Genomic DNA, 16,057 nt, shown 5'->3' with positions numbered 1-16,057 from the left:
ATCATGACTCGTGATCGCTGGTGTGGCGGTAATACGTTCACCGTAACAGCACTGCTCTTTACACGACGTAGACTTAAACATCTTAAAGAAGGATTTTTAAAGCCTTGAGACAATTGAGGCATGAATTGGGTTCCATTCAGAGGTTGAATGGACAAGACAAAAGATTGAAGTGCCTTTGAACGATGTATGGTAGTAGGTGCCAGGCGCACCGGTTTGTGTCAAAAAATGCAACGCTGCTGGGTTTTTCACACTCAATAGTTTCCCGTGTGTATCAATGGTCCACCACCCCAAAGGACATCTAGCCAACTTGACACAACTGTGGGAAGCATTGGAGTCAACATGGGCCAGCATACCTGTGGAACCTTTTCAACACCATGTAGAGTCCGTGCTCTGATGAATTGAGGCTGTTCTAAGGGATAAAGGAAGGTGTTCCTAATGTTTTGCACACTCAGTGTATATCATACATGACAAAATTCATGTTATGGAAATCCCCTTGGCTAAGCCTGGGTAGCTCGCATGCTGCAGATTGTCTGATTCCCGGCCAAGTCTTTTAGTATTGCTACTCCTCCTCAGTCTGTCCTCACTCCACATCTGTGTACTGGAGACCGGAGAGCCCCTTGGCCGCGACTTGAAGGGCCTGGTTACATTTTCATCTGTAATTTGGGTAATTTACAGGATGTTTTAAAGCTACTTGCAATTAAATGGCTAAAAGGTTATTTAAAAAAAAGTTGCCTGGCTGGTTGACGCTTGGGTCACTCTAGTTCGAAGCAGCTGGGGTAGCAGCCTAGCCCTTTTTGATAAGGAAACAACTGACTATGCAGCTGTTTCCCCTGCCGCATTTGTACCCTAATTCAATTATTTATTTAACCAGGAAGTCCAGTTGAAATAAAAAATATCCAAATCCTTAGAGATCAAGAAGGCAACTCTAGTTTAAATGAGAGAGAACCAGGGGTTGGAACTGGTTCAGGGAACAGAAGAGAAAAATGTTTGTTCTTTTCCGGTTTTGAGGAACAGCATGAGAACTAGGGATGTTAATGGTTAACAGATAGTCAGTTAGCTGGCCGAAATTAACAAATCAAATTGTATTTGCCGAATACAACAGGTGTAGTGTTGACCTTACTGTGAAATGATTACTTACAAGCCCTTAACCAACAACACCGTTCAATAAATAGAGTTGAGAAAATATTTACAAAATTAAGGTAAAAGGTAAAAAAAAAAAAAAAAAGTAACACAAGAAAATTACAACAATAATGAGGCTATATTCAGGGGGTACCGGTACCGAGTCAATGTAAAGGTTAGTCGTGGTAATTTGTAAAGTGGCTATGCATACATCATAAACGGTGAGTAGCAGCAGTGTAAAAAAAAAGGGGGGGGGGGTTAATGTAAATAGTCCGGGTGGCTATTTGATTAAGGAGCCTTTTGGTCCTAGACTGGTACAGCTTGCTGTGCGGTAGCAGAGAGAACAGTCTATGACTCGGGTATGACTTGGGTGAGTCTGACAACTTTTTGGGCCTTCCTCTGGCACTGCCTAGTTTATATAGGGTCATGGATGTCAGGAAGCTTGGCCCCAGTGATGTAGTGGACTGTACACATTACCCTCTGTAGCGCCTTCCGGTCAGATGCCGAGCAGTTGCCATACCAAGTGGTGGAACCTTTTGAGGATCTGGGGACCAATGCCAAATCCTTTCAGTCTCCTGGAGGGGAAAAGGTGTTGTCGTGCCCTATTCATAACTGTCTTGGTGTGTTTGGACCATGATAGTTTGTTGGTGATGTGGACACCAAGGAACTTGAAACTCTCGACCAGCTCCACTTCAACCCCGTCGAAGTTAATGCGGGCCTGTTTGGCCCTCCTTTTTCTGTAGTCTACAATCAGCTCCGTTGTCTTGCTCATGTTGAGGGAGAGGTTGTTGTCCTAGCACCACACTGCCAGGTCTCTGACCTCCTCCCTATAGGCTGTCTCAAGTATTCTTGGCATTTTTCCTATTTTGTTGCCTTAGAACCTGGAATTAAAATAGATTTTTTGGGGGGTTTGTATCATTTGATTTACACTATGTCTACCACTTTGAAGATGCAAAATATATTTTCTTGTGAAACAAACAAGAAATCAGACAAAAAAACAGAACTTTAGCATGCATAACTATTCACCCCCCCCAAAGTCAATACTTTGAAGAGCCACCTTTTGCAGCAATTACATAAAAGGCATTTAGCTCGTCTGGTAGGCTCGCGTCACTGGGCAGCACGCGGCTGGGTTTCCCTTTGTAGTCCGTAATAGATTTCAAGCCCTGCCAAATCCGACGAGCGTCAGAGCCAGTGTAGTAGGATTCAATCTTAGTTCTGTATTGATGCTTTGTCTGTTTGGTGGTTCATCTGAGGGCATAGCAGGATTTCTTATAAGCTTCTGGATTAGTGTCCCGCTCCTTGAAAGCGGCAGCTCTAGCCTTTAGCTCAGTGTGGATGTTGCCTGTAATCCAATGCTTCAGGTTGGGATATGTACGTACGGTCACTGTGGGGACGATGTTGTCAATGCGCTTCTTGATGTGGCCGGTGACTGAGGTGGTATTCTCCTCAATGCCATTGGATGAATCTTTCAACATATTCCAGTCTGTGCTAGCAAAACAATCCTGTACTGTAGCATCCGCGTCATCTGACCAGTTACGTTTTGAGTCACTGGTACTTCCTGCTTTAGTTTTTGCTTGTTACAGGAATCAGGAGGATAGAATTATGGTCATATTTTCCAAATGGAGGGCGAGGGAGAGTTTTGTATGCATCTCTGTGTGTGGAGTAAAGGTGGTCTAGAGTTTTTTTTCTCTCTGTTTGCACTTGTAATATGCTGGTAGAAATTAGGCAAAACAAATTTAAGAATTCCTGCATTAAAGTCCCCGGCCACTAGGAGCGCCACTTCTGGATGAGCATTTTCTTGTTTGCTTATGGCCTTATACAGCTCGGTGAGTGTGGTCTTACTGCCATCATCGGTTTGTTGTATTAAATAGATGGCTATGAATAAGATAGATGAGAACTCTCTTTCTAGATAGTGTGGTCTACAGCTTATAATGAGAGATTCTACCCCAGGCGAGCACTACCTCGAGACTTATTTTATATTAGACATCGCTCACCAGTAGTTATTGACAAATAGACACACACACCCCTGCCTCTCGTCTTACCAGCCAGCTCTTTTTTTTTTATCCGTGTGGTCATTTAGTCACGTTCAGCCTTATGATGTTACAGTTTTTAATATCCTGTTGATTGGATGGTCTTAATCGTAGATTGTCCAGTCTGTTTTCCAATGATTGCATGTTGGCCAATAAAACGGAGGGAAGTGGTGGTTTACCTACTCGTCGGCAAATTCTTACAAGACACCCCGCCCTCTCCCCTTTTCTCCGTCTTTTTTTCACGCGGATGATGGGGATTTGGGCCTTGTCTCGACAAAGCAGTATATCCTTTGCATCGGACTCATAAAAAAATGTCCAGAAGCTCTTTTTTTCAGTTATAAGAGACGGTAGCAGCAACATTATGTACAAAATGAGTTATAAACAATGCGGAAAAAACGAATAAATAAATAGCACAGTTGGTTAGGAGCCCGTAAAACGCCAGCCATCGCCTCCGGCGCCATTACCAGAACACCGTCTTGATCGACCGGAGTTATTATATTTATATAAATAATGTAGAGTGAGTTTATAGCGTTAGAAAGTAGCTTTTTATGTCAACTAATGGCTGTCTCTAGTCAGTGAGCTGTGAGCAAGCCAGGGCAGAGACTTTTTGCAAGGGAACTCACAGATACAGGCTGCAGTGGGAGAAAGAGGAGCTGCTAGAACCATCTAACAGCTAAGCTAGCAACCAAAACATTTTCACATCCTTTCTCTCCTGTTCTACTGGTTTCTACATCCTTTCTTAGTGGAGAGGGTAGCACAGTAGTGGAGAGGGTAGCAAGTTTTAAGTTCCTCGGCATACACATCACAGACAAACTGAATTGGTCCACTCACACAGACAGCGTCGTGAAGAAGGCGCAGCAGCGCCTATTCAACCTCAGGAGGCTGAAGAAATTCGGCTTGTCACCAAAAGCACTCACAAACTTCTACAGATGCACAATCGAGAGCATCCTGGCGGGCTGTATCACCGCCTGGTACGGAAACTGCTCCGCCCTCAACCGTAAGGCTCTCCAGAGGGTAGTGAGGTCTGCACAACGCATCACCGGGGGCAAACTACCTGCCCTCCAGGACACCTACACCACCCGATGTTACAGGAAGGCCATAAAGATCATCAAGGACATCAACCACCCGAGCCACTGCCTGTTCACCCCGCTATCATCCAGAAGGCGAGGTCAGTACAGGTGCATCAAAGCTGGGACCGAGAGACTGAAAAACAGCTTCTATGTCAAGGCCATCAGACTGTTTAACAGCCACCACTAACATTGAGTGGCTGCTGCCAACACACTGACATTGACGCTGACCCAACTCCAGCCACTTTAATAATGGGAATTGATGGGAAATGATGTAAATATATCACTAGCCACTTTAAACAATGCTACCTTATATAATGTTACTTACCCTACATTATTCATCTCATATGCATACGTATATACTGTACTCTATATCATCGACTGCATCCTTATGTAATACATGTATCACTAGTCACTTTAACTATGCCACTTTTTTTACTTTGTCTACATACTCATCTCATATGTATATACTGTACTCGATAACATCTACTGTATGCTGCCCTGTACCATCACTCATTCATATATCCTTATGTACATATTCTTTATCCCCTTACACTGTGTATAAGACAGTAGTTTTGGAATTGTTAGTTAGATTACTTGTTGGTTATTACTGCATTGTCGGAACTAGAAGCACAAGCATTTCGCTACACTCGCACTAATATCTGCTAACCATGTGTATGTGACAAATATATTTTTTAAATTTGATTTCTTCCCTTGTCCAGAAGCCAAAAACAGAATCCTAGTCATATTAACAACCCATCCTGCATTTTTACATTTTCCCCCTTTTTCAAATTTTCTAACGGAGATGTTCATCTCTGTCACATGAAACGGCTTGCATGAGGTGCATCTTTAGGGACAGTGTTTTCCCGCAAATTGCATTTTGGAAAATGTTTGAAAATGATATATTCCATTGTCTGATTCATTACAGTAGTTGTATGTTTAATAATATGAGAGGATTCACTTTTTCAGTACTAGTTAAGGATACTATAGTGATCTCCTTTCACATTGGATTTAATTACATAGAAAATGGTATGATCATTATTTCAAATGTGGTGTCGCTCTCCACACACAAGCTTGTTAGCTAGCTAGCCTACTCTGGTCCAACTTTAAGCCAACTCTGAAGTTAAAAGAAATCCCTTCATGCCCAGGTGCTTCAAGCCAAACCTCCCGCATCACCCTCTCTTGCCCTCTCCCTACCCACAAAATGTCAGTCGCATCTTGTGCCCTACAACTATCGCTTACCTGTTCCATAGCAAGCTGCTCTATCTGCACTGATTTGGTGAACAAATTTAATGTTGAGCTAAACCTTAATTATTATTATTATTTTTTTAATATTTGATTTCAGATGTTTAAAAAGGAACAGAAAGGAACAATATAAACCATTACTTATTGGGTGTTCTAACCGGTTCAGAACTTCATTTCGCTGGTCGGAACAGAACGGGGAAAAAGTATGGTTCTGTTCAGAACAAAACGGTTGGAAAATAATTTTGGTTCCAACGGCTGGTTAGAACTGTTGAAGTCCACAGACAAAGACGCGTTAGTCCTGCGTCCCATTGTGACAGCTACACGTTTTCTCTTCCTTTGAATGTGATGACGGTTGGGGAAATGGCGTGAGCCGCGTCGAGAATTCCAAAAGTATGAAAGCCAAGATCTTACAAGGTCGAACTTATTATGAGGAACATCCTTCCAGTAGTGCTGTGAAAAGCCATTCCCAGATCTGGCCCCTCTCGCTCTCCCTCTTTTCCTCCTCTGGAGGTGGCATTTTTGTGTCATTACTTCATTCTGGCTGTAAATAATCCCTCTTATGGCTTCCAGATGTCCCCTCTCTCTGTACATCACAGCGCTGCCTGGATGTGGGATCTACTGTCTCTCTCACTCTCACTCAGTTCAATTCAATAGACTATTGACAGGGCAAGTTCAATTAAGTACACATAAAACTACAAAGATCGGGTTAACCGTAGTAGCAATAATAATAGTAGGCCTGGTAGTAGTAGTAATGCTATTAACATTAACATCTAATGAGAATAAAAGTAATAGTAGTAGACTTGTTTTAACATGACTGAGAAGCCACATGCCATGAAAGCCCAAACAAAACAAAATGGCAAATACTATTGATACATTCTGTGCTTTTCACTGGCGGCCCATCGGGTAGTGGGAGGAGGACGAGTACCGCATTTGGCTGCCAAAACTGCGCACTTGAGTTTTTTTTCCACACAATATTAGTTTTTTTATAGTTTCAAATTCTTTGTAGTGAATGATCATTTGGGGAAAGAAAGATTCTCGTAGGTCTGAGTACACACTCTCTCCTTCTCTACTGTACCTGTTTCAAGTACGGGGAGGGTAGAGCAAATATACATTGGCACATGTAGGCCAGTGCATATGGAGGGGGACTTGTTCAAATGAACACGCACATACGTGCTTACGCACACAGGCCTAGGCTTACACACACACACACACACACACACACACACACACACACACACACAGTATTGAAAGTGCAGAGCCCTAGGGTGACGCCTGGTTACTGTATAGACCATGACGTTTGTTTCTTTAGCTGAATGAACACACTTGTCTACAGTAGTACAACGTTTTCCTTCAGCTGCATCGTCTGTGGATAATAAACTCACTTCTTCGAATGGACCTAGATCTGTCTGATAATCTGTGTCTGGGATAAACCAGTCCGTAACTGGATTAGTTGGGCCTACTCATGTTTTTCCAGTTGTGTTGCATAGGTAGTCACAGCCGGTGCTTCTAACCAATGAAACTGAAAGTCTCATGGCTGTTTTGAGTGCGAGTGCATAATGTTATGTGCGCTCTGTCCTGCTAACAGTGAAGTCACTTAGTTTGAATGCTTTTGCAAAACCGTCGGGGACAAAACAAACACCAAGTCGGTCATCGTTTGGTTGGATATTCACGTTTTAAAGCACCACAAACTGGCTTGCGCCACACCTTGTCATTGCAACCGTTGCTATGTTTGGCCGACCCGTATATTTTGATAGCTAGTAAAGATGGATAGTCAGAACTGTAAGGTCTTTGTCGGAAGCTCGGAGTAAGAAGGGCGGAATGTCACAATGTACATTACTTCACTGTTAGACAAAACGGCACATGACCCGTGGGTAAATTTGAGCGAGACTGGTGTTTGTGTGTCCGAGACTGCTTGTCTCTAGGCCTAGTTACTGTGTCTTTTAAAGAAAAGTCAATGCAACAAGTAAAGAAGTGGTGGTGATACTGGGGCATTATAGTAATTGTGAGATTAAGGATTGGAGAAAGGCCCAGTGTGTGCCAAGCTAAGCGTCGGCTCATTCTACTTCCCACAATGTGGACGGACATAAGGAAAATAGACCCTTGTGAAATATTTGTTGAAACCCCAGAAATTGTTCGTGCCGTTTTTCCGAGTTTACAGGAATTAACGGTGACTCGCTCCGTTGAGAAATGGTCATCAGGAACAGAGATTTTGCTACAGGACTGGTATTCCATGGCGCGTTCTCAGAGCATGCGCAGAGCAGCTGGCAGGCATATTCACGGTCATTTTCAACCTCTCCTTGTCCCAGTCTGTAATCCCCATGTCTCAAACTGACCACAATCATTCCTGTTCCCAAGAACTTTAAGGTTTCATGCCACAAAGACTACCGCCTTGCAGCACTCATTACTCACTATAATCATAAAGTGCTTTGAAAGGCTGGTTAAGGCCCACATCAACTCCATCCCAGACACCCTAGACACACTCCAATTTGCATACCGCCCAACAGATCTATAGACGACACAATCTCAATTGCACTCCACACTGCCCTCACCCACCTAGATAAGAGGGAAATCCTGTGTGTGAGAATGCTCTTCATTGATTACAGCTCAGCGTTTAACACCATTTTCCCCCTCTGAGCACGTCCACATCGACGGGACTGCAGTAGAGCGAGTCGACAGCTTCAAGTTCTTTAATGGTCCACACGTGCGCACAGTCGTGAAGGAGGTGCGACAGCGCCTCTTCCCCCTCAGGGGGTTAAGGGGTTGAAAAGGTTTGGCATGGGACCTCTAATCCTCAAAAAGTTATACAGCTGCACCATTGAGACCACCTTGACTGGCTGCATCACTGGTTGGTATGCCAACGGCACCGCTCTCGATCTCATGGCGCTACAGAGGGTGGTGCGGACAGCCCAGTACATCACTCTCTGCCATCCAGGAACTCTATATCAGGTGGTGTGAAAGGAATGGCTAGAAAATCGCTCGACTCCAGCCACTGCCATAGACTGTTTTTTCTGCTTCCTGAACAGCTTCTGTCTCCAAGCCATAAAGACTTCAAAAATTGTCCCTGTAGCCATTTTGTTAGTTATCATTGTTATGTTAGTTATCTTTGACCCCATTTTTTTGTATTTTGTTTTTGCACTGTCTCTATGCACACTCCCAGGATTCTACACATTCACTCACACACACACACACACACACACACACTACATGACCAAAAGTGTCGTTGAACATCTCATTCCAAAATCATGGGCATTAATATGGAGGTGATCTCCCCTTTGCTGCTATAATAGCCTCCACTCTTCTGGGAAGGCTTTCCACGAGATGTTTAAATATTGCTGCAGCTACTTGCTTCCATTCAGCAACAAGCGCATTAGTGAGGTTGGAGCGATTAGGCCGGGCTCGCTGTCGGCTTTCCAATTCATCCCAAAGGTGTTAGATGGGTTTGAGGTCAGGACTCTGCAGGCCAGTCAAGTTCTTCCATGCCAATCTCCACAAACCATTTCTGTATGGACCTCGCTTTGTGCACGGGGGCATTGTCATGCTGGAACAGGAAAGTACCTTCCTCAAACTGTTGCTACAAAGTTGGAAGCACAGAATTGTCTAGAATGTCATTGTATGCTGTAGCATTAAGATTTCCCTTCTCTGGAACTAAGGGGCCCGAACCATGAAAACCAGCCCAAACCATTATTCCTCCTCCACCAAACTTTACAGTTAGCACTATGCATTGGGGCAGGTAGCGTTCTCCTGGCATCTGCCAAACCCAGATATGTCCACTGGACTGCCCGATGGTGAAGCGTGATTCACCACTCCAGAGAACGTGTTTCCACTGCTTCAGAGTCCAATGGCGACGAGCTTTACACCACTCCAGCTGTCACTTGGCATTGCGCATGGTGACCTTAGGCTTGTGTTGGGCTTCATAGCCATGGAAACCCATTTAATGAAGCTCCCGACGAACCGTTATTGAGCTGACGTTGCTTCCAGAGGCAGTTTGGAACTTGGTAGTGAGTGTTGCAACCGAGGACAGACGATTTTTACGCGCTACGTGCTTCAGCACTCAGCTATCCCATTCGGTGAGCTTGTGTGTTCTACCACTTCGCGGCTGAGCCGTTGTTGCTCCTAGATGTAGCACTGACAGTTGACCCAGGGCAGCTCTAGCAGGGCAAAGATTTGACTAACTGACTTGTTGGAAAGGTGGCATTCTATGACGTTGCCACGTTGAAAGTCACCGAGCTCCTCAGTAAGGCCATTCTACTGCCAATGTTGTCTATGGAGATTGCATGGCGGTGTGCTAGATTTTACACACCTGTTAGCAACGGTGTTGCTGTATTAGTCAAATTCACTCATTTGAAGGGTGTCCACATACAAAAGTATGTACGTTATAGTGTATCTACCTCTGTCAGTCCAGTATCTGTGCACATTGTAAATATGGTATTGGAACTGACCCTGGATATACAGTAGCTTACTTAGTTCTCATGTTCTTCTTGTTTTTTTTCTATGTTATTTTTTCCGTCCTACATTGATATTGAGTACTGCATTTTTGGGATTCCAGTTCGCTAGAAAAGCATTTCACTGTACTTGTGCACGTGACATTAACTTGACGTGCACTCTTACAGTATATTTAAACACTGAAGAAGGGACATCGGTATTCGTCATACCACACTGAGCAACTGAAAGCCCCTCCTTTCCTTTCCTTTCTTTTATCAGTAAAGGTTGTTGTTGGGCGTTGGTTTGGTCTGTTGTTCTCTGCCTGGCTGGGATTCTGACAGGGGAGCCAAGGGCCTCTCTGGATAAGCCTGGCACATGATGACCGTGCCAGGATGGAACACTAACCAGTGGATGGATGGATGAATAAATGAATGAATGACTAAATGAATGAGTATTTGATGTGACCCATGTATTCTGCTTGTGCACAAGGGTCCACCTAAACAAAATGCTGCACAGATCATCAGCTCCATCCATCAGTAGGCCCATGCTATATCCTAACATATAGGCCAATAGGCATTTAATAGGTCTGTATTATGTTCAATAGTATCCAATCTGCTGCTCGGTAGTCTGACCCTGCTGAACCAACTAACCAACTGGCAGTCTACCTCCAGGTTTAATGGAGGATCCAAAGTAGAAAAGGAAGTGGATGAATGTCCTTCCTCGACAAAGTAGGTAAAATGCTGCTTGTCTGTTTACTCCGGATTACGTTTGTGAGTCACCCAGAACCCTAGGCTAGTTCAAATGTAAGGGTAACGGTAGACTGTTTTCTGCACTTCCAGACCACTGTGGTTTACGATAAAGATCTCAGCGGTCATGATCACAGATTGACCCTATATCAGCCCCTCCGCATACAGGACTGACAGGCAGGAGGACACTCACCGGAAATCATTACTCGTGGCTAAATCCATTTGAATTCGATCTCTATTTGACAGCACCACCTTCTGATTGAACGAAACCTTCTGTAGAAATGTGCCCTTTGTGGTGCTCAGGAAGTGACTTTTTGTATCTAAATGCCAAGACATTAAAGAGAGAAAGGTGCTCAAAGTTGAATTATATTGCATACCCTGCGACATCCATGTTTTGATCACTGGAAAAGGTAAAGGGTTGAGATTGATATCATTTAAAAGCTTACAGTGACAAAAAAAAATATATTAGATGTTTGTTTTTTACCTTACATTTTTAGTTTACATTTATCTAAAAACACAAACTCAAAAATAAAAGACAATTAGCTAATGTTGCAACTTAGACTTTATTTTATATCAGGTAGGCGGTCCACACATAAGATAATGTTGATTTGAATAGGAATATCTCTTGTTTTAAACTATTCTGTCTATCTTCCATAATAAACCTATTGAAATCATATAAATATAGATAATATAATAGACATGATAGCCATTTATGTAGACAATCGACAGTTGGTGGAATGACAGCCATCTTTGTGGTGGTAATTAGAAAATGTATATGTCAACGGTGTACCTGTACCAGCTAAATTGCAGTGGTATGAAGGGATGGGCCCATTCTATGTATTATATTTCTATGATTTGAAATGACACCCACCTTGCATTCAATAGCATGTTGTGTCTCAATCAATGATTTATATATAGACTAGATGACCAGTGGCTTCAATGGCCAATTATATAGTAAACTCAATCCAGGGTGTATATACACATCACTGGTCTCAACTGATGGTGGGCACAACACAAAAACGTCAGATGTGAAGTAGGGTCGAAACTACAACATGTGCAAATATAGAAAAAATGGGAGTAAACACATTTTTTTGATAATCTACGTAAAAGGCAAAAAAAAATGTTATTAAAAAAAATCCTGTTTGTAATCTTTTAAATGATGATGTACTCAACCGTTGATCTTTTCCAGTGATGAAAACATGGATGTCTCACGTTGTGGTGGGTTATGCAAAATGGGTCAACTTTGAGGAACTTTACTTCCTGAATGTTTTTGGCATTCAGGTCCAAAAAGTCACGCTCTGACTTACTTCTTCCATGGGCAAACATGTATGGAAAGTTGTTGTTGTTGTTGTTGTTTAAATCAAAAGGAATTGCATCAAAAAAATGATTACATTCAAATGGATTTACCTGTGTTGTATGCCACTTGCTTTGTGTCCGATTTCTAGTATCCACCTAAAAACAATTATTTCTGATTTGCTGTTTTATTGTTTTATGAATTAAATCATGGTGATGCGCAACTATTTTAGTGTGTGCATTCTCAGGTCAAGTTCAATATTTTAAGTCCCCAGAATTCTAACCTCTCCTCTCCTCTCCTCTCCTCTCCTCTCCTCTCCTCTCCTCTCCTCTCCTCTCCTCTCCTCTCCTCTCCTCTCCTCTCCTCTCCTCTCCTCTCCTCTCCTCTCCTCCTGCAGCCAAACCCTTCACTTCCCAGGTGAAACAGATGCGCCTGCACAAAGAGGACTTTGAGATCCTCAAGGTGATTGGACGAGGAGCCTTTGGAGAGGTATGTTTGTTTTTTTTGTGCCTTTTTTATTGTGCTTTTTTATAACCTGATTTCACCGGGAAGTATTTTTGAAGTTTGAACCTCAATAGAAAGCTTGCAAGACATCAGCAAAGGAAAAAGCATTTCAAGTGTAGCCTACATAGGGCCTAGAGACAATCACAACAACAGAACAATGCATGCAAAGACAATATAGTTCCTCAAGAATCTGGGAATATATATATATTTATATATTTTATATATATCATATATATATTCTATTTGATAGTTGGTGCACATAGTGTGATCCCAGCAGCAAGGCATGGGTCACTAGGCCACATGTTATATGCATGACTCAACATGTAAGATAAAAAGCTTTAATCTTTTCATCACCGTCGTTGTGAAATATTTTCTATACAAAATTAAACTAAAACCGAACCTTATTTTTCTTCTTCGCGGCTCGAGGGCAGGAGTTGAAATATAGTTATTATTATGTCTTCTACTGCGAGTGATGTCAAACCTGGGGAATGTTGGCGAGCTAGCAATGGCAGCAGAAACTCAGCCGTGTAAGGTTACATGACAAATGGTCTTTGTATATTATAGCCTGCTAGGCTAGCTGCTGTGCTGCTGGCAGACCTGGGTTCAATACTATTTGAAATAATTTCAAATAGCCTAATTTATCTGTGGTTGATTGAGCTTGGCTTGCTTCATGGACCAATAGAATAGTTCAGTTCAAACTGGCAAATCTGACACTGCAAAAAGAATCTAAATCTAATTTTGTCACATGCGCCGAATACAATGAAAGGTCGAAGGGTCAGTGCAAGATGGGGTCAGTGCAGATAGTTTGGGTATCCATTAATTGACTATTTAGCAGTCTCATGGCTTGGGGGTAAAAGCAGTCTTGGCGCCTGTTTGTTCCAGGCAGGTTAGAGAAAATGCTCAAAGTATTTGAAAGATTTTGAATAGTGTTTGAATTCACGTGTGGTGGAATGGGTTGCTTGGCGCTCTACCCAGTGCTGAGGTCCATATGGCCTATTTCAGACTTTTAAAAAAAATTGGGGTTTTAATTCACAGTGAATGAAAGAAAAACATGTTTGTGCCCTGGTCCTTAGCCCCGTGTCAGGCTAGCTGCGGCGTCCACTCGCGCTAGAGCTATTTCTGTGGCTCTGACGTTCAGCTAAGCTACAGACTCACAGTTGACCCTCTACTTATTATATTTCTGATATAGGCCCCTGTGGTGTACCGCATCTCTTCTCGCACCTTGTGTTGAGGTTGGCCTAAAGGTTTCCTTCTGCAAGATTCGGTTTCGGCTGGCGCCTAGTCAAACTCGGCTAGGCGAACTGAACGAGTGTATTCATATACACCCTTAAAAGAGCTTCGCTTGGAAAACGAGAAAAAAAATTGGCATTAGTGCTGTTTGTCCATCTTGAAACTCCGTAGCCAGTATACCCTTCCTCAAAATAGTCAGACTTAATCTAAGATACAGTAATACAAGCAATCTATCTGTTTTTGCCAAGGAGATCTTAGTTTGAACAGTTTTACATCGAACTAAGATGTTTGGGGCAGTATTTCTCAAGTGGAAAAATGTGCATGAAAACGAGTCGTCTATCTTTGAATGACAACACTTCATTGAAGAATCCCTACTGTTGACCAATCAGACTTCGGATTCGGAATTTCGGTTTGCCTTCAAAAAATAATTTTGTGTCCACGAACAGCCGAATAAACACTTGTCGAAGGCCAAAACGATCAACATTTCATCATAATATATGCACAAACTGTTCCCAAACTGTTTTGGATGGGAAGCATGCGGACGCCTTTAGTCTCTGTGCCTCCTGTGCTGTGTCATGCAGGCCTGTGTATTTCATATAGCCTAGCCTACATGCTATCCAAATCTACTGAGTTGATTGGAAAAGCAGCAACAAAGTAAGTGGCTGGAGTTGTTTAATTCATAAAAACATATATTTACAATCACAGGTCTATTCAGTTCACTCTACATTTTCAGGCCTATTCACAACAACAACAACCGTATCCAGTGGCCGGCAGGCAAAGACATAGTTTAGGCCTAGATCTATGTAATGATTATGAAGTCATCATGATTTAAAGGTCTCTGGCCAGAGGTCCATCTTATGTCTTTCCAGTGGTAGGCCATCATAGTGCAACCAGTATTTCCCCTATATTCATTTAGCAGCGACACACCGGAAAATGATTTTTTCTTATTTTTTTCTTTCTCATAATGCCGCAGGAAGACCCCATTCACAGTAGCAGTTTTGCAAAATTCTGGAAAATTTCCTCGTTACTTTTTATTTATTTTTTGAGGAATACCCCTACCAGTATTTCTGAAAAACTTTTCCAAAGTTCTCCTGTTTTCCATAAATACCAGTTGGAGAATTACATAAATCAGGAGGGAATAAGCAGGGAGGGGAATCCTCAAAATGGGATTTCAGGAAAAACCTGTGAAATCTGAAAAAGGGACAGGAAGATCTGGTAACCCTATGGAAGAGTGTGGAGTGGGAAGCTGTGGGAAAAGAAAAGAGAACAAATTATGAGCAGGATGTTTTTATTTCATATCCCCATTGTCAACTCGGAGAGAGATGGCGTCTGTCTGTGAGCTGGGAGAGGGAGCTTGGCATGTGTGTGTGATGTTTTGGCTCTCCTGATGAATGTATTTTTCTTTGTATCACTACAGCGTAGAGCAGCCAGTCAGCCACCCTGCATGTCAAGCTCTCACACATATGTTTGAGTGGTGAAAGCTAAGAAAACAGGGAGGGAGGGAGTATACGCTATATACAGGGCCAGTAGCAAGAACAGTCCTCTCCTTTCCCCCCATCAGTTCACCAGGAGGAAACCCAAACAGCAGGGAAATGTTATATTTGCATTTAGCGTTCATTCTTTTTCTCCAGCTCATTTAATGGACTACAGACTACAGAGTTTTTGTGTGTGTTGCATGTAATTTTCTGTGTGCATTTCGTGTGTGTGTGTGTGTGTGTGTGTGTGTGCATTGCATATGTGTGTGCACATGCGTGCTTCCTTGTATTTGTGTGACTGAGTGGATGATTGGTGCTTTAAATTCCTCCCATGGGGGACGGAGGGAGTTGCGGAGAAGCTGAAGTGAAAAAGGCTTTCTCTTGTGTCTTCTGGCAGGCAGACAGGCAGGCAGGAGGGAGGAATCCTGCTAGCTGAAGTCATCTGGCCTTGCTCCGGTTGCAACTCAACTCGTTTTAGGAATGCTCTTGTTTACTACACTCAGGCCTAACAATGGGGGCTGCCTGTGGTTGCGTCAGAGACGTTAGCACTTAGCAGTAGCTTAACTAGCTAGGTGTCCTATCCTTGCTGGGTCGTTCCGTTTGATTTCAATCACTTTTTGACCGTATCCCTTTTGATTGGAAGGAAACCTTCCATACATATTTGCCCATGGTAGTAGTATTTTTTTGCATACCCAATAATGAGTTATCCATGTCTTAATCACTGAAAAAGATAAACGGTTAAGTTTGATATAGTTTAAAGCTTACATTGTTTTCAAACTATTTTATAATAAAAAGAAGAAACCGTTTTTTTATCCTTTAACATCAATTATCTAAACGCGTAAACTTAAAAAAAAATCTCTATATATTTTCACATATGTTGTAGTTTAGACCCTACTTAACAATCTGAGTTTCTTGTGTTGTGCAC

The 16,057-nt window shown here is 42.6% G+C and overlaps 1 protein-coding gene across 11 annotated transcripts in view; it reads left to right on the top strand.

Annotated features, from left to right (window-relative positions):
* cdc42bpab (CDC42 binding protein kinase alpha (DMPK-like) b) overlaps positions 1–16,057 on the top strand; it is a 106,804-nt gene that overhangs the window by 30,203 nt on the left and 60,544 nt on the right. For all 11 annotated transcript variants that reach the window (XM_065008877.1, XM_065008878.1, XM_065008880.1 and 8 more), the window contains exon 2: positions 12,321–12,412. In XM_065008877.1, coding sequence (XP_064864949.1) covers positions 12,321–12,412 — 92 coding nt within the window. The remainder of the gene's footprint in view (positions 1–12,320; positions 12,413–16,057) is intronic.

This window comes from Oncorhynchus nerka, linkage group LG24, assembly GCF_034236695.1.
Source record: "Oncorhynchus nerka isolate Pitt River linkage group LG24, Oner_Uvic_2.0, whole genome shotgun sequence".
In the NCBI taxonomy this organism is placed as follows: Eukaryota; Metazoa; Chordata; class Actinopteri; order Salmoniformes; family Salmonidae; genus Oncorhynchus; species Oncorhynchus nerka.
Note: the sequence above shows the minus strand (reverse complement) of the source record. Positions and strands in the feature narration are given on the sequence as shown.